A 19,008-nucleotide genomic window follows, 5' to 3' on the forward strand; every position below is an offset into this window, starting at 1 on the left:
TCTAAACTAGGTAATAACTATTTAGGGAAGAAGCAGTCAACTGGTATTTTGTCTATAATGGAGTGGCCAGCAGAGTCACCAGATCTCAACCCTATTGAGATGCTGTGGGAGCAGCTTGACTGTGTGGTACGTAAGAAGTGCCCATCAAGCCAATCCAACTTGTGGGAGGTGCTTCTGGAAGCATGGGGTGAAATCCCTTCAGATTACCTCAACAAATTGACAACTAGAATGCCAAAATTCTACAAGGCTGTAATTGCTGCAAATGAACAAAAGCAGAGTTTGAAGGACACAATTATTATTTCAATTAAAAATCATTATTTATAACCTTGTCAACGTCTTGTCAACGTCTTGTCAACGTCTTGACTACGTCTTGACTACGTCTTGACTATTTCATGTCTTGAACTCATGTCATGTATGTTTTCATGGAAAACAAGGACATTTCTAAGTGGCCCCAAACTTTTGTGTGTGTGTGTGTGTGTGTGTGTGTGTGTGTGTGTGTGTGTGTGTGTGTGTGTGTGTGTGTGTGTGTGTGTGTGTGTGTGTGTGTGTGTGTGTGTGTGTGTGTGTGTGTGTGTGTGTGTGTGTGTGTGTGTTTGGTGTGTGTGCGACATACATACAGTTGAAATCGGAAGTTTACATACATACACGTAGCCAAATACATTTAACTCAGTTTTTCACAATTCCTGACATTTAATCCTAGTAAAAATTCTCTGTTTTAGGTAAGTTAGGATCACCACTTTATTTTAAGAATGTGAAATATCAGAATGATAGTAGAGCGAATGATTTATTTCAGCTTTTATTTCTTTCATCACATTCTCAGTGGATCAGAAGTTTACATAACCTCAATTAGTATTTCGTAGAATTGACTTTAAATTGTTTAACTTGGGTCAATCGTTTCGGGTAGCCTTCCACAAGCTTCCCACAATAAGTTGGGTGAATTTTGGCCCATTCCTCCTGGCAGAGCTGGTGTAACTGAGTCAGGTTTGTAGGCCTCCTTTCTATAGAATTGAGGTCAGGGCTTTGTGATGGCCACTCCAATACTTTGAATGTGTTGTCCTCAAGCCATTTTGCAACAACTTTGGAAGTATGCTTGGGGTCATTGTCCATTTGGAAGACCCATTTGCGACCAAGCTTTAACTTCATGACTGATGTCTTGAGATGTTGCTTCAATATATTAAATATAATATATATATAATTTTACTTCCTCCTGATGCCATCTATTTTGTGAAGTGCACCAGTCCCTCCTGCAGCAAAGCACCCCCGCAGCAGGATGCTACCACCCCCGTGCTTCACAGTTAGGATGGTGTTCTTCGGCTTGCAATCCTCACCCTTTTTCCTCCAACACAACGATGGGCATTATGGCTAAACAGTCCTATTTTTATTTCATCAGACCAGAGGACAATTCTCCAAAAAGTACGATCTTTGTCCTCATGTGCAGTTGCAAACCGTAGTCTGTCTTTTTTTTAATGGCGGTTTTGGAGCAGTGGCTTCTTCCTTGCTGAGCGGCCTTTCAGGTTGTGTCGATATTGGACTCGTTTTACTGTGGATATAGATACTTTTGTATCTATTTCCCCCAGCATCTTCAAAAGGTCCTTTGCTGTTGTTCTGTTTTTGATTTGCACTTTTCACACCAACATACGTTCATCTCTAGGAGACAGAACGTGTCTTCTTCCTGAGCTGTATGACGGCTGTGTGGTCCCATGTTGATTATACTTGTGTACTATTGTTTGTACAGATGAACGTGGTATCTTCAGGCATTTGGATCTTGCTCCCAAGGATGAGCCAGACTTGTGGAGGTCTACAATTTGTTTTCTGAGGTCTTGGCTGATTTCTTATAATTTTCCCATTATGTCAAACAAAGAGGCACTGAGTTTGAAGGTAGACCTTGAAATACAGCCATAGGTACACCTCCAATTGACTCAAATAATGTCAATTATCCTATCAGAAGCTTCTAAAGCCATGACATCATTTTCTGGTATTCTCCAAGCTGTTGAAAGGCACAGTCAACTTAGTGTATGTAAACTTCTGACCCACTGGAATTGTGATACAGTGAATTTCATAATTTAATTTAAATGTCATAATCTGTCTGTAAACAATTGCTGGAAAATGACTTGTGTCATGCACAAAGTAGATGTCCTAACCGACTTGATAAAACTATAGTTTGTTAACAATACATTTGTGGAGTGGTTGAAAAACTAGTTTTAATGACTCTAAACTAAGCATATGTAAACTTCAGAATTCAATTGTATATATATACATACTGAGTAGGGGAAAAAACAGTAAGAACACCTGCTCTTTCCATGACATAGACAGACCAGGTGAAAGCTATGATTCCTTATTCATAGGTCACTTGTTACATCCACTTTAATCAATGTAGATGAAGGGGAGGAGACAAGTTAAAGAATGATTTTTTTAGCCTTGAGACAATTGAAACATGGATTGTGTATGTATGCCATTCAGAGGGTGAATGAACCACACAAACAATTTAAGTGCCTTTGAGCAGGGAAGGGTAGTAGGTGCCAGGCGTACCGGTTTGTGTCATGAACTGCAGCGCTGCTGGGTTTTTCACGCTCAACAGTTTCCTGTGTGTATGAAGAATGGTCCACTACCCAAAGGACATCCAGACAACGTGACACAACTGGGAAGCATTGGAGTCAACATGGGCCAGCATCCTTGTGGAAAGCTTTCGACACATTGTAGAATCCATAGCCTGACGAATTAGAGGATATTCTGAGGGCAAAAGGGGGAGCAAGTCAATATTAGGAGGGTATTCTTAATGTTGATTGATTGATTTAATTTATTTGTAATTTATTTGTAAAATCCATTCATAATAGCCCTCCAGCTGGTGACGCCTCCACATACAAATCATCAAGGATAACACAATAAACAGTAACAGCTTATTTCCATTGCGGTCCTTGTTTGATATACTCAGTATTCATAATGTATACAGACAGGAAATATCAAGGACTGCTGACGACCTAACAGTACAGAACGTCAGAGCAATATTATAGTCAACTGAATCACGCCGCAGGACATTTTTACAAGGATGAAGATATTCTGGGATAAACAGTAGGAAACCAGATAGCAGCTGGAGATACACAGGCCTAAATACAGCCAATCAGAGGTGTTTGTGTGAGAGGGTGTGTGTGTGAGAGAGCATGTAGGTGTGTGTGTGTGTTCATGCTGGACTGCAGCTCCATAGCTAATCTGTCTGAATCAATGCTCAGGCACTGGGTTTGAAGCCCGTTGTGAAATCAGTACAGATGCCCATGTGTGTGCAAGTCTCTCCTGTAGACCATTTATTATTATATGATTTATTTAACCTTTATTTAACCAGGGAGGCTAGTTGAGAACACCTTTATTTAACCAGGGAGGCTAGTTGAGAACACCTTTATTTAACCAGGGAGGCTAGTTGAGAACACCTTCATTTAACCAGGTAGGCTAGTTGAGAACACCTTTATTTAACCAGGTAGGCTAGTTGAGAACACCTTTATTTAACCAGGTAGGCTAGTTGAGAACACCTTTATTTAACCAGGTAGGCTAGTTGAGAACACCTTTATTTAACCAGGTAGGCTAGTTGAGAACACCTTTATTTAACCAGTTAGGCTAGTTGAGAACACCTTCATTTAACCAGGGAGGCTAGTTGAGAACACCTTTATTTAACCAGGTAGGCTAGTTGAGAACACCTTTATTTAACCAGTTAGGCTAGTTGAGAACACCTTCATTTAACCAGTTAGGCTAGTTGAGAACACCTTCATTTAACCAGGGAGGCTAGTTGAGAACACCTTCATTTAACCAGGTAGGCTAGTTGAGAACACCTTTATTTAACCAGGTAGGCTAGTTGAGAACACCTTCATTTAACCAGGTAGGCTAGTTGAGAACACCTTCATTTAACCAGGTAGGCTAGTTGAGAACACCTTTATTTAACCAGGTAGGCTAGTTGAGAACACCTTTATTTAACCAGGTAGGCTAGTTGAGAACACCTTTATTTAACCAGTTAGGCTAGTTGAGAACACCTTCATTTAACCAGGGAGGCTAGTTGAGAACACCTTTATTTAACCAGGTAGGCTAGTTGAGAACACCTTTATTTAACCAGTTAGGCTAGTTGAGAACACCTTCATTTAACCAGGTAGGCTAGTTGAGAACACCTTCATTTAACCAGGTAGGCTAGTTGAGAACACCTTCATTTAACCAGGTAGGCTAGTTGAGAACACCTTCATTTAACCAGGTAGGCTAGTTGAGAACACCTTTAGTTAACCAGTTAGGCTAGTTGAGAACACCTTCATTTAACCAGGTAGGCTAGTTGAGAACACCTTCATTTAACCAGGTAGGCTAGTTGAGAACACCTTCATTTAACCAGGTAGGCTAGTTGAGAACACCTTTATTTAACCAGGTAGGCTAGTTGAGAACACCTTTATTTAACCAGGTAGGCTAGTTCCTGAACACATTTCCTGAACAAATTCAGTGATATCTGCTAACCAGACCTCTCATTAAGCGATGGTCGGACGATGGTCTTGTATTGCTAAAGAATTCAGATGGTTCTCATTCTCATTTCACTGCGACCTGGCCAAGATAAAGCAAAGCAGTGTGAACAGACAACACAGAGTTACACATGGAGTAAACACTAAACAAGTCAATAACACAGTCGAAAAAAAAAAAAAAAGAGTCTATATACATTGTGTGCAAAAGGCATGAGGAGGTAGGCGAATAATTACAATTTAGCAGATTAACACTGGAGTGATAAATGATCAGATGGTCATGTACAGGTAGAGATACTGGTGTGCAGAAAAGTAAATAAATAAAAACAGTATGGGGATGAGGTATGTAAATTGGGTGGGCTATTTGGCATGGAAGGGTAGCCCAGGGGCACTAGTCAGGGGGCTAGTAGCATGGAAGGGTAGGCCAGGGGCACAAGTCAGGGGGCTAGTAGCATGGAGGGGTAGGCCAGGGGCACTAGTCAGAGGGCTAGTAGCATGGAAGGGTAGGTAGATTTCTTTCATATCCGTTCTAGTAAGGAAATAAACCAAAATTAAATTAAGTTAATTTCATTGTAGAATAATGGGCACCCTATAATTTAGCTCAATAATGCCTACACTCTGTGGAATACTTACATTACACTGCCCTTTCTAAACCTGCTTTTCTCATCTCTCTGCATTTCCTCTTTCTCTCATCATTCATCCTTCTCTCTTCCTCTGTCTCATCCCTTCTTCCCTTTTCCCTCTACTTCCTTCCAACCCCCCCCCCCCTCCAGGTGCGCCTGAGGTTCAAGGAGATCCAGAGGAGCAAGGAGAAGCTGACGTCTCACGTGACGCGCGAGGAGTTCCAGGAGGCCTTCTGTGAGCTATGCACTCGGCCAGACGTCTACTTCCTGTTGGTCCAACTCTCCAAGGACCGCGAGTGTCTGGACGCCCAGGACCTCCGTCTCTTCCTGGAGACGGAGCAAGGCCTGTCTCTGGCCACGGCCGAGGGCTGTCTGGAATTGGTCCGACGCTTCGAGCCCTCCGGTCCTGGGAAAGAGAGAGGTCTATTGGCTCTGGATGGATTCTCCCGCTACCTGCAGTCCCCAGAGTGCCAGCTGTTTGACGTGGAACACCAGGCAGTGTGTCAGGATATGAGCCTGCCCCTGTCCCACTACTACATCAGTACCTCCTATCGGTCCTATCTCCTGGATGACCAGGTCCATGGGAGGGCTGATCTAGGGGGCCTGACCAGGGCTCTCCAGGCCGGGTGTCGGTGCCTAGAGCTGGGGGTGACAGACGGCCCAGAGGGGGAGCCGCTCCTGGGGGTGGACTATGGTCCTGATGCCCACCACCACCACCACCACCATCACCACCATCACCACGCCCCTGTCACCATCCGCAGTGCCCTGGAGGTGGTCAATAAATACGCCTTCCTGACCTCGCCCTATCCGCTTCTGCTCTACCTGTGCCAGCGCTGTTCTCCCTCCCAGCAGCGTACCTTGGCCCAGCACCTGAGGAAAGTGTTCTCTACACGTCTCTACACCCCTGAGGCCCTGCCGGTCAGCCTGGGGGGGCGAGCCACCACCCTACCCTCCCCAGAGCAGCTGAAGGGCCGAGTGCTGCTGGTGGGGAAGAAGCTACCGCCCGAAGAGGAGGGGTCTGAGGGAGAGGTGTCAGAGGAGGACGAGGAGATAGGGGGAGGTGGGCCCTTGGCTGGTCGGAAAATGACTATACCCGGGGAGGAGGAACTGGGCGCGGTTTTAGTGGTGCCCCCGCCCCCTCAGCCCAGGAGGCTCCGCCTTCGACATGAGCTATCAGATCTTGTGGGCGTGGCTAGAACCGGAAGCCGTAGCTTCTACAACCACCGAGAAACAAGGAAACAAGGACAGCAGCACTCCCCGCCCAGCACTCCCTCCACCCCGGGCACGCCCTTTCCCCCTGAGTCGCCCTATTGGACACTGTGCTCCCTGGGTGAGGGAGAAGCGGGACGGCTGGCCAGTGAGAGCCCAGAGGAATTAGTAAGCTTCACCAAGCGGACCCTGAGCCGTGTTCGACCAAGCTCCGTCCGCCTGGACTCCTCCAACCCCAACCCCCAGGGCTACTGGAAGGGTGGGGTCCAGCTAGTGGCCCTCAACCAGCAGACCCCCGGGGCCATGCTGGACCTCCACAGAGGCCGGTTCACCCAGAACGGGGGCTGTGGCTTTGTGCTGCGACCAGGGGTCATGAGAGATGAGGTGTCCTACTTCAGTGCTGTGACCCAGGGCTGTGTGCCTGGCGTTCCCCCTCAGACCCTCAGGGTGAAGGTGATCAGCGCCCACAGCCTGCCCAAGCCGCAGGGCGCCGGGGCCAAAGGAGAGGTTATAGATCCCTACGTGGTTCTGGAGCTGCATGGGGTACCGGCGGACTGCGCTGAGCAACGGACCAGGACTGCAGCACAGAACCAGGATGACCCACTGTTTGATGAGACTTTTGAGTTTCAGGTGAGAGATCAGTAATGTAGACAACACATACACCTGAAATTTCACCAACATATCCTCAGACTAAGAGCACGGTCCACACACACAACCTGAGTGTTCTTACACTTTAACATCTAATGCACTCCCAGTGGACAGTGAAATGATGTCATTACAAACACAAACTGACAGTCATTTCAACCAGTTTTGCCTGCTAAATCTGTCCCTGATAATAATGACAACACATAACGCAAACGTCCATTTCATAAGGATACACAACAATACGTTTGGGATACACAACAATCCGTTTTCCCATAGCGACAGACAGCTCTCAATCCATTCCCATAGCGACAGACCGACAAAGCCATTCCATTCCCATAGCGACAGACAGGCAGAGCTCTCATTCCATTCCCATAGCGACAGACACGGAGCCATTCCATTCCCATAGCAACAGACAGACAGAGCTCTCCTTCCATTCCAATAGCAACAGACAGACAGAGCTCTCCTTCCATTCCCATAGCGACAGACAGACAGAGCCATTCCATTCCCATAGCAACAGACAGACAGAGCTCTCATTCCATTCCCATAGCGACAGACAGACAGAGCCATTCCAATCCCATAGCGACAGACAGACAGACCGAGCCATTCCATTCCCATAGCGACAGACAGACAGAGCTCTCATTCCATTCCCATAGTGACAGACAGACAGAGCTCTCATTCCATTCCCATAGTGACAGACAGAAAGACCGAGCCATTCCATTCCCATAGCGAAAGACAGACAGAGCTCTCATTCAATTCCCATAGCGACATCCAGACAGAGCTCTCATTCCATTCCCATAGCGGCAGACCGACAGAGCCATTCCAATCACATAGCAACAGACAGACAGATCTCTCATTTCATTCCCATAGTGACAGACAGACAGAGCCAATCCATTCCCATAGCAACAGACAGACAGAGCTCTCATTCCATTCCCATAGTGACAGACAGACAGAGCTCTCATTCCATTCTCATAGCGACAGACAGACAGAGCCATTCCATTCCTATAGCAACAAACAGAGCTCTCATTCCATTCCCATAGCGACAGACAGGCAGAAACATTCCATTCCCATAGCGAAAGACAGACAGAGCTCTCATTCCATTCCCATAGTGACAGACAGACAGAGCTCTCATTCCATTCCCATAGCGACAGACAGACAGAGACAATCCATTCCCATAGTGACAGACAGGCAGAAACATTCCATTCCCATAGCGAAAGACAGACAGAGCTCTCATTCCATTCCCATAGCGACAGACCGACAGAGCTCTCATTCCATTCCCATAGCGACAGACCGACAGAGCTCTCATTCCATTCCCATAGCGACAGACAGACAGAGCCAATCCATTCACATAGCGACAGACAGAGCTCTCCTTCCATTCCCATAGTGACAGACAGACAGACCGAGCCATTCCATTCCCATAGCGGCAGACAGAGCTCTCATTCCATTCCCATAACGACAGACAGAAACATTCCATTCCCATAGCAACAAACAGAGCTCTCATTCCATTCCCATAGCGACAGACAGACAGAGCCAATCCATTCCCATAGCAACAGACAGACAGAGCTCTCATTCCATTCCCATAGCGACAGACAGACAGAGCCAATCCATTCCCATAGCAACAGACAGACAGAGCTCTCATTCCATTCCCATAGCGACAGACAGAGCTCTCATTCCATTCCCATAGCGACAGACAGACAGAGCCATTCCATTCCCATAGTAACAAACAGAGCTCTCATTCCATTCCCATAGCGACAAACAGAGCTCTCATTCTATTCCTATAGGGACAGACAGGCAGAAACATTCCATTCCCATAGCGAAAGACAGACAGAGCTCTCATTCCATTCCCATAGCGACAGACAGGCAGAAACATTCCATTCCCATAGCGAAAGACAGACAGAACTCTCATTCCTTTCCCATAGCGACAGACAGACAGAGCTCTCATTCCATTCCCATAGCGACAGACAGACAGAGCCATTCCATTCCCATAGCAACAAACAGAGCTCTCATTCCATTCCTATAGCGACAGACAGGCAGAAACATTCCATTCCCATAGCGAAAGACAGACAGAGCTCTCATTCCATTCCCATAGCGACAGACAGGCAGAAACATTCCATTCCCATAGCGAAAGACAGACAGAGCTCTCATTCCTTTCCCATAGCGACAGACAGACAGAGCTCTCAATCCATTCCCATAGCAACAGACAGACAGAGCTCTCATTCCATTCCCATAGCGACAGACAGACAGAGCTCTCATTCCATTCCCATAGCGACAGACAGACAGAGCTTTTATTCCATTCCCATAGCGACTGACAGACCGAGCCATTCCATTCCCATAGCGACAGACAGACAGAGCTCTCAATCCATTCCCATAGCGACAGACAGACAGAGCTCTCATTCCGTTCGCATAGCGACAGACAGAGCTCTCATTCCATTCCCATAGCGACAGACAGACAGAGCTCTCATTCCATTCCCATAGCGACAGACAGACAGAGCCATTGTGATTCCCCTGAGCCCTTGTGGGAGATTTAGTTATGAAGACAGATGGTCAGGGATTATACAACACTACCCATGTTGTCATGATGGCAAATGTGGGAATGGAGAGAGAACAGTTGGAGAGTAGGTCTACGGTAGCTTTGACCAATGGTGTGGGAATGGAGAGAGAACAGTTGGAGAGTAGGTCTACGGTAGCATTGACCAATGGTGTGGGAATGGAGAGAGAACAGTTGGAGAGTAGGTCTACGGTAGCATTGACCAATGGTGTGGGAATGGAGAGAGAACAGTTGGAGAGTAGGTCTACGGTAGTATTGACCAATGGTGTGGGAATGGAGAGAGAACAGTTGGAGAGTAGGTCTACGGTAGTATTGACCAATGGTGTGGGAATGGAGAGAGAACAGTTGGAGAGTAGGTCTACGGTAGCATTGACGAATGGTGTGGGAATGGAGAGAGAACAGTTGGAGAGTAGGTCTACGGTAGCATTGACCAATGGTGTGGGAATGGAGAGAGAACATTTGGAGAGTAGGTCTACGGTAGTATTGACCAATGGTGTGGGAATGGAGAGAGAACAGTTGGAGAGCAGGTCTAGGTCTACAGTAGTATTGACCAATGGTGTGGGAATGGAGAGAGAACAGTTGGAGAGTAGGTCTACGGTAGTATTGACCAATGGTGTGGGAATGGAGAGAGAACAGTGGAGAGTAGGTCTACAGTAATTGACCAATGGTGTGGGAATGGAGAGAAACAGTTGGAGAGTAGGTCTACAGTAGTATTGTATTGACCAGTATTGGTGTGGGAATGGAGAGAGAACAGTTGGAGAGTAGGTCTACAGTAGTATTGACCATTGGTGTGGGAATGGAGAGAGAACAGTTGGAGAGTAGGTCTACAGTAGTATTGACCATTGAATGGAGAGAGAACAGTTGGAGAGTAGGTCTATAGTATTGACCATTGGTGTGGGAATGGAGAGAGAACAGTTGGAGAGTAGGTCTACAGTAGTATTGACCATTGGTGTGGGAATGGAGAGAGAACAGTTGGAGAGTAGGTCTACAGTAGTATTGACCATTGGTGTGGGAATGGAGAGAGAACAGTTGGAGAGTAGGTCTACAGTAGTATTGACCATTGGTGTGGGAATGGAGAGAGAACAGTTGGAGAGTAGGTCTACAGTAGTATTGACCATTGGTGTGGGAATGGAGAGAGAACAGTTGGAGAGTAGGTCTACAGTAGTATTGACCATTGGTGTGGGAATGGAGAGAGAACAGTTGGAGAGTAGGTCTACAGTAGTATTGACCATTGGTGTGGGAATGGAGAGAGAACAGTTGGAGAGTAGGTCTACAGTAGTATTGACCATTGGTGTGGGAATGGAGAGAGAACAGTTGGAGAGTAGGTCTACAGTAGTATTGACCATTGGTGTGGGAATGGAGAGAGAACAGTTGGAGAGTAGGTCTACAGTAGTATTGACCATTGGTGTGGGAATGGAGAGAGAACAGTTGGAGAGTAGGTCTACAGTAGTATTGACCATTGGTGTGGGAATGGAGAGAGAACAGTTGGAGAGTAGGTCTACAGTAGTATTGACCATTGGTGTGGGAATGGAGAGAGAACAGTTGGAGAGTAGGTCTACAGTAGTATTGACCATTGGTGTGGGAATGGAGAGAGAACAGTTGGAGAGTAGGTCTACAGTAGTATTGACCATTGGTGTGGGAATGGAGAGAGAACAGTTGGAGAGTAGGTCTACAGTAGTATTGACCATTGGTGTGGGAATGGAGAGAGAACAGTTGGAGAGTAGGTCTACAGTAGTATTGACCATTGGTGTGGGAATGGAGAGAGAACAGTTGGAGAGTAGGTCTACAGTAGTATTGACCATTGGTGTGGGAATGGAGAGAGAACAGTTGGAGAGTAGGTCTACAGTAGTATTGACCATTGGTGTGGGAATGGAGAGAGAACAGTTGGAGAGTAGGTCTACAGTAGTATTGACCATTGGTGTGGGAATGGAGAGAGAACAGTTGGAGAGTAGGTCTACAGTAGTATTGACCATTGGTGTGGGAATGAGAGAGAACAGTTGGAGAGTAGGTCTACAGTAGTATTGACCATTGGTGTGGGAATGGAGAGAGAACAGTTGGAGAGTAGGTCTACAGTAGTATTGACCATTGGTGTGGGAATGGAGAGAGAACAGTTGGAGAGTAGGTCTACAGTAGTATTGACCATTGGTGTGGGAATGGAGAGAGAACAGTTGGAGAGTAGGTCTACAGTAGTATTGACCATTGGTGTGGGAATGGAGAGAGAACAGTTGGAGAGTAGGTCTACAGTAGTATTGACCATTGGTGTGGGAATGGAGAGAGAACAGTTGGAGAGTAGGTCTACAGTAGTATTGACCAATGGTGTGGGAATGGAGAGAGAACAGTTGGAGAGTAGGTCTACAGTAGTATTGACCATTGGTGTGGGAATGGAGAGAGAACAGTTGGAGAGTAGGTCTACAGTAGTATTGACCAATGGTGTGGGAATGGAGAGAGAACAGTTGGAGAGTAGGTCTACAGTAGTATTGACCATTGGTGTGGGAATGGAGAGAGAACAGTTGGAGAGTAGGTCTACAGTAGTATTGACCATTGGTGTGGGAATGGAGAGAGAACAGTTGGAGAGTAGGTCTACAGTAGTATTGACCATTGGTGTGGGAATGGAGAGAGAACAGTTGGAGAGTAGGTCTACAGTAGTATTGACCATTGGTGTGGGAATGGAGAGAGAACAGTTGGAGAGTAGGTCTACAGTAGTATTGACCATTGGTGTGGGAATGGAGAGAGAACAGTTGGAGAGTAGGTCTACAGTAGTATTGACCATTGGTGTGGGAATGGAGAGAGAACAGTTGGAGAGTAGGTCTACAGTAGTATTGACCATTGGTGTGGGAATGGAGAGAGAACAGTTGGAGAGTAGGTCTACAGTAGTATTGACCATTGGTGTGGGAATGGAGAGAGAACAGTTGGAGAGTAGGTCTACAGTAGTATTGACCATTGGTGTGGGAATGGAGAGAGAACAGTTGGAGAGTAGGTCTACAGTAGTATTGACCATTGGTGTGGGAATGGAGAGAGAACAGTTGGAGAGTAGGTCTACAGTAGTATTGACCATTGGTGTGGGAATGGAGAGAGAACAGTTGGAGAGTAGGTCTACAGTAGTATTGACCATTGGTGTGGGAATGGAGAGGTCTAGTAGTATTGACCAGTTGGAGAGTAGGTCTACAGTAGTATTGACCATTGGTGTGGGAATGGAGAGAGAACAGTTGGAGAGTAGGTCTACAGTAGTATTGACCATTGGTGTGGGAATGGAGAGAGAACAGTTGGAGAGTAGGTCTACAGTAGTATTGACCAATGGTGTGGGAATGGAGAGAGAACAGTTGGAGAGTAGGTCTACAGTAGTATTGACCATTGGTGTGGGAATGGAGAGAGAACAGTTGGAGAGTAGGTCTACAGTAGTATTGACCAATGGTGTGGGAATGGAGAGAGAACAGTTGGAGAGTAGGTCTACAGTAGTATTGACCAATGGTGTGGGAATGGAGAGAGAACAGTTGGAGAGTAGGTCTACAGTAGTATTGACCATTGGTGTGGGAATGGAGAGAGAACAGTTGGAGAGTAGGTCTACAGTAGTATTGACCATTGGTGTGGGAATGGAGAGAGAACAGTTGGAGAGTAGGTCTACAGTAGTATTGACCATTGGTGTGGGAATGGAGAGAGAGACAGTTGGAGAGTAGGTCTACAGTAGTATTGACCATTGGTGTGGGAATGGAGAGAGAACAGTTGGAGAGTAGGTCTACAGTAGTATTGACCAATGGTGTGGGAATGGAGAGAGAACAGTTGGAGAGTAGGTCTACAGTAGTATTGACCATTGGTGTGGGAATGGAGAGAGAACAGTTGGAGAGTAGGTCTACAGTAGTATTGACCAATGGTGTGGGAATGGAGAGAGAACAGTTGGAGAGTAGGTCTACAGTAGTATTGACCATTGGTGTGGGAATGGAGAGAGAACAGTTGGAGAGTAGGTCTACAGTAGTATTGACCAATGGTGTGGGAATGGAGAGAGAACAGTTGGAGAGTAGGTCTACAGTAGTATTGACCAATGGTGTGGGAATGGAGAGAGAACAGTTGGAGAGTAGGTCTACAGTAGTATTGACCAATGGTGTGGGAATGGAGAGAGAACAGTTGGAGAGTAGGTCTACAGTAGTATTGACCATTGGTGTGGGAATGGAGAGAGAACAGTTGGAGAGTAGGTCTACAGTAGTATTGACCATTGGTGTGGGAATGGAGAGAGAACAGTTGGAGAGTAGGTCTACAGTAGTATTGACCATTGGTGTGGGAATGGAGAGAGAACAGTTGGAATGAGTAGGTCTACAGTAGTATTGACCATTGGTGTGGGAATGGAGAGAGAACAGTTGGAGAGTAGGTCTACAGTAGTATTGACCATTGGTGTGGGAATGGAGAGAGAACAGTTGGAGAGTAGGTCTACAGTAGTATTGACCATTGGTGTGGGAATGGAGAGAGAACAGTTGGAGAGTAGGTCTACAGTAGTATTGACCATTGGTGTGGGAATGGAGAGAGAACAGTTGGAGAGTAGGTCTACAGTAGTATTGACCATTGGTGTGGGAATGGAGAGAGAACAGTTGGAGAGTAGGTCTACAGTAGTATTGACCATTGGTGTGGGAATGGAGAGAGAACAGTTGGAGAGTAGGTCTACAGTAGTATTGACCATTGGTGTGGGAATGGAGAGAGAACAGTTGGAGAGTAGGTCTACAGTAGTATTGACCAATGGTGTGGGAATGGAGAGAGAACAGTTGGAGAGTAGGTCTACAGTAGTATTGACCATTGGTGTGGGAATGGAGAGAGAACAGTTGGAGAGTAGGTCTACAGTAGTATTGACCAATGGTGTGGGAATGGAGAGAGAACAGTTGGAGAGTAGGTCTACAGTAGTATTGACCATTGGTGTGGGAATGGAGAGAGAACAGTTGGAGAGTAGGTCTACAGTAGTATTGACCAATGGTGTGGGAATGGAGAGAGAACAGTTGGAGAGTAGGTCTACAGTAGTATTGACCAATGGTGTGGGAATGGAGAGAGAACAGTTGGAGAGTAGGTCTACAGTAGTATTGACCAATGGTGTGGGAATGGAGAGAGAACAGTTGGAGAGTAGGTCTACAGTAGTATTGACCAATGGTGTGGGAATGGAGAGAGAACAGTTGGAGAGTAGGTCTACAGTAGTATTGACCAATGGTGTGGGAATGGAGAGAGAACAGTTGGAGAGTAGGTCTACAGTAGTATTGACCAATGGTGTGGGAATGGAGAGAGAACAGTTGGAGAGTAGGTCTACAGTAGTATTGACCAATGGTGTGGGAATGGAGAGAGAACAGTTGGAGAGTAGGTCTACAGTAGTATTGACCAATGGTGTGGGAATGGAGAGAGAACAGTTGGAGAGTAGGTCTACAGTAGTATTGACCATTGGTGTGGGAATGGAGAGAGAACAGTTGGAGAGTAGGTCTACAGTAGTATTGACCATTGGTGTGGGAATGGAGAGAGAACAGTTGGAGAGTAGGTCTACAGTAGTATTGACCATTGGTGTGGGAATGGAGAGAGAACAGTTGGAGAGTAGGTCTACAGTAGTATTGACCATTGGTGTGGGAATGGAGAGAGAACAGTTGGAGAGTAGGTCTACAGTAGTATTGACCAATGGTGTGGGAATGGAGAGAGAACAGTTGGAGAGTAGGTCTACAGTAGTATTGACCATTGGTGTGGGAATGGAGAGAGAACAGTTGGAGAGTAGGTCTACAGTAGTATTGACCATTGGTGTGGGAATGGAGAGAGAACAGTTGGAGAGTAGGTCTACAGTAGTATTGACCATTGGTGTGGGAATGGAGAGAGAACAGTTGGAGAGTAGGTCTACAGTAGTATTGACCAATGGTGTGGGAATGGAGAGAGAACAGTTGGAGAGTAGGTCTACAGTAGTATTGACCATTGGTGTGGGAATGGAGAGAGAACAGTTGGAGAGTAGGTCTACAGTAGTATTGACCATTGGTGTGGGAATGGAGAGAGAACAGTTGGAGAGTAGGTCTACAGTAGTATTGACCATTGGTGTGGGAATGGAGAGAGAACAGTTGGAGAGTAGGTCTACAGTAGTATTGACCAATGGTGTGGGAATGGAGAGAGAACAGTTGGAGAGTAGGTCTACAGTAGTATTGACCAATGGTGTGGGAATGGAGAGAGAACAGTTGGAGAGTAGGTCTACAGTAGTATTGACCAATGGTGTGGGAATGGAGAGAGAACAGTTGGAGAGTAGGTCTACAGTAGTATTGACCAATGGTGTGGGAATGGAGAGAGAACAGTTGGAGAGTAGGTCTACAGTAGTATTGACCAATGGTGTGGGAATGGAGAGAGAACAGTTGGAGAGTAGGTCTACAGTAGTATTGACCAATGGTGTGGGAATGGAGAGAGAACAGTTGGAGAGTAGGTCTACAGTAGTATTGACCAATGGTGTGGGAATGGAGAGAGAACAGTTGGAGAGTAGGTCTACAGTAGTATTGACCATTGGTGTGGGAATGGAGAGAGAACAGTTGGAGAGTAGGTCTACAGTAGTATTGACCATTGGTGTGGGAATGGAGAGAGAACAGTTGGAGAGTAGGTCTACAGTAGTATTGACCATTGGTGTGGGAATGGAGAGAGAACAGTTGGAGAGTAGGTCTACAGTAGTATTGACCAATGGTGTGGGAATGGAGAGAGAACAGTTGGAGAGTAGGTCTACAGTAGTATTGACCAATGGTGTGGGAATGGAGAGAGAACAGTTGGAGAGTAGGTCTACAGTAGTATTGACCATTGGTGTGGGAATGGAGAGAGAACAGTTGGAGAGTAGGTCTACAGTAGTATTGACCAATGGTGTGGGAATGGAGAGAGAACAGTTGGAGAGTAGGTCTACAGTAGTATTGACCATTGGTGTGGGAATGGAGAGAGAACAGTTGGAGAGTAGGTCTACAGTAGTATTGACCAATGGTGTGGGAATGGAGAGAGAACAGTTGGAGAGTAGGTCTACAGTAGTATTGACCAATGGTGTGGGAATGGAGAGAGAACAGTTGGAGAGTAGGTCTACAGTAGTATTGACCAATGGTGTGGGAATGGAGAGAGAACAGTTGGAGAGTAGGTCTACAGTAGTATTGACCATTGGTGTGGGAATGGAGAGAGAACAGTTGGAGAGTAGGTCTACAGTAGTATTGACCAATGGTGTGGGAATGGAGAGAGAACAGTTGGAGAGTAGGTCTACAGTAGTATTGACCATTGGTGTGGGAATGGAGAGAGAACAGTTGGAGAGTAGGTCTACAGTAGTATTGACCAATGGTGTGGGAATGGAGAGAGAACAGTTGGAGAGTAGGTCTACAGTAGTATTGACCATTGGTGTGGGAATGGAGAGAGAACAGTTGGAGAGTAGGTCTACAGTAGTATTGACCATTGGTGTGGGAATGGAGAGAGAACAGTTGGAGAGTAGGTCTACAGTAGTATTGACCAATGGTGTGGGAATGGAGAGAGAACAGTTGGAGAGTAGGTCTACAGTAGTATTGACCAATGGTGTGGGAATGGAGAGAGAACAGTTGGAGAGTAGGTCTACAGTAGTATTGACCAATGGTGTGGGAATGGAGAGAGAACAGTTGGAGAGTAGGTCTACAGTAGTATTGACCAATGGTGTGGGAATGGAGAGAGAACAGTTGGAGAGTAGGTCTACAGTAGTATTGACCAATGGTGTGGGAATGGAGAGAGAACAGTTGGAGAGTAGGTCTACAGTAGTATTGACCAATGGTGTGGGAATGGAGAGAGAACAGTTGGAGAGTAGGTCTACAGTAGTATTGACCAATGGTGTGGGAATGGAGAGAGAACAGTTGGAGAGTAGGTCTACAGTAGTATTGACCAATGGTGTGGGAATGGAGAGAGAACAGTTGGAGAGTAGGTCTACAGTAGTATTGACCATTGGTGTGGGAATGGAGAGAGAACAGTTGGAGAGTAGGTCTACAGTAGTATTGACCATTGGTGTGGGAATGGAGAGAGAACAGTTGGAGAGTAGGTCTACAGTAGTATTGACCATTGGTGTGGGAATGGAGAGAGAACAGTTGGAGAGTAGGTCTACAGTAGTATTGACCAATGGTGTGGGAATGGAGAGAGAACAGTTGGAGAGTAGGTCTACAGTAGTATTGACCATTGGTGTGGGAATGGAGAGAGAACAGTTGGAGAGTAGGTCTACAGTAGTATTGACCATTGGTGTGGGAATGGAGAGAGAACAGTTGGAGAGTAGGTCTACAGTAGTATTGACCAATGGTGTGGGAATGGAGAGAGAACAGTTGGAGAGTAGGTCTACAGTAGTATTGACCAATGGTGTGGGAATGGAGAGAGAACAGTTGGAGAGTAGGTCTACAGTAGTATTGACCAATGGTGTGGGAATGGAGAGAGAACAGTTGGAGAGTAGGTCTACAGTAGTATTGACCAATGGTGTGGGAATGGAGAGAGAACAGTTGGAGAGTAGGTCTACAGTAGTATTGACCAATGGTGTGGGAATGGAGAGAGAACAGTTGGAGAGTAGGTCTACAGTAGTATTGACCAATGGTGTGGGAATGGAGAGAGAACAGTTGGAGAGTAGGTCTACAGTAGTATTGACCAATGGTGTGGGAATGGAGAGTAGGTCTAGAACAGTTGGAGAGTAGGTCTACAGTAGTATTGACCAATGGTGTGGGAATGGAGAGAGAACAGTTGGAGAGTAGGTCTACAGTAGTATTGACCATTGGTGTGGGAATGGAGAGAGAACAGTTGGAGAGTAGGTCTACAGTAGTATTGACCATTGGTGTGGGAATGGAGAGAGAACAGTTGGAGAGTAGGTCTACAGTAGTATTGACCATTGGTGTGGGAATGGAGAGAGAACAGTTGGAGAGTAGGTCTACAGTAGTATTGACCATTGGTGTGGGAATGGAGAGAGAACAGTTGGAGAGTAGGTCTACAGTAGTATTGACCATTGGTGTGGGAATGGAGAGAGAACAGTTGGAGAGTAGGTCTACAGTAGTATTGACCAATGGTGTGGGAATGGAGAGAGAACAGTTGGAGAGTAGGTCTACAGTAGTATTGACCAATGGTGTGGGAATGGAGAGAGAACAGTTGGAGAGTAGGTCTACAGTAGTATTGACCAATGGTGTGGGAATGGAGAGAGAACAGTTGGAGAGTAGGTCTACAGTAGTATTGACCAATGGTGTGGGAATGGAGAGAGAACAGTTGGAGAGTAGGTCTACAGTAGTATTGACCAATGGTGTGGGAATGGAGAGAGAACAGTTGGAGAGTAGGTCTACAGTAGTATTGACCAATGGTGTGGGAATGGAGAGAGAACAGTTGGAGAGTAGGTCTACAGTAGTATTGACCAATGGTGTGGGAATGGAGAGAGAACAGTTGGAGAGTAGGTCTACAGTAGTATTGACCAATGGTGTGGGAATGGAGAGAGAACAGTTGGAGAGTAGGTCTACAGTAGTATTGACCATTGGTGTGGGAATGGAGAGAGAACAGTTGGAGAGTAGGTCTACAGTAG

General features: G+C 46.1%; 1 protein-coding gene across 1 annotated transcript in view; it reads left to right on the forward strand.

Moving 5' to 3' along the window:
* LOC124048249 (inactive phospholipase C-like protein 1) overlaps positions 1-19,008 on the forward strand; it is a 163,471-nt gene that overhangs the window by 110,347 nt on the left and 34,116 nt on the right. Inside the window, exon 5 of the mRNA XM_046368852.1 lies at positions 5,252-6,940. Coding sequence (XP_046224808.1) covers positions 5,252-6,940 — 1,689 coding nt within the window. The remainder of the gene's footprint in view (positions 1-5,251; positions 6,941-19,008) is intronic.

This window comes from Oncorhynchus gorbuscha, linkage group LG01, assembly GCF_021184085.1.
Source record: "Oncorhynchus gorbuscha isolate QuinsamMale2020 ecotype Even-year linkage group LG01, OgorEven_v1.0, whole genome shotgun sequence".
Taxonomy (NCBI): Eukaryota; Metazoa; Chordata; class Actinopteri; order Salmoniformes; family Salmonidae; genus Oncorhynchus; species Oncorhynchus gorbuscha.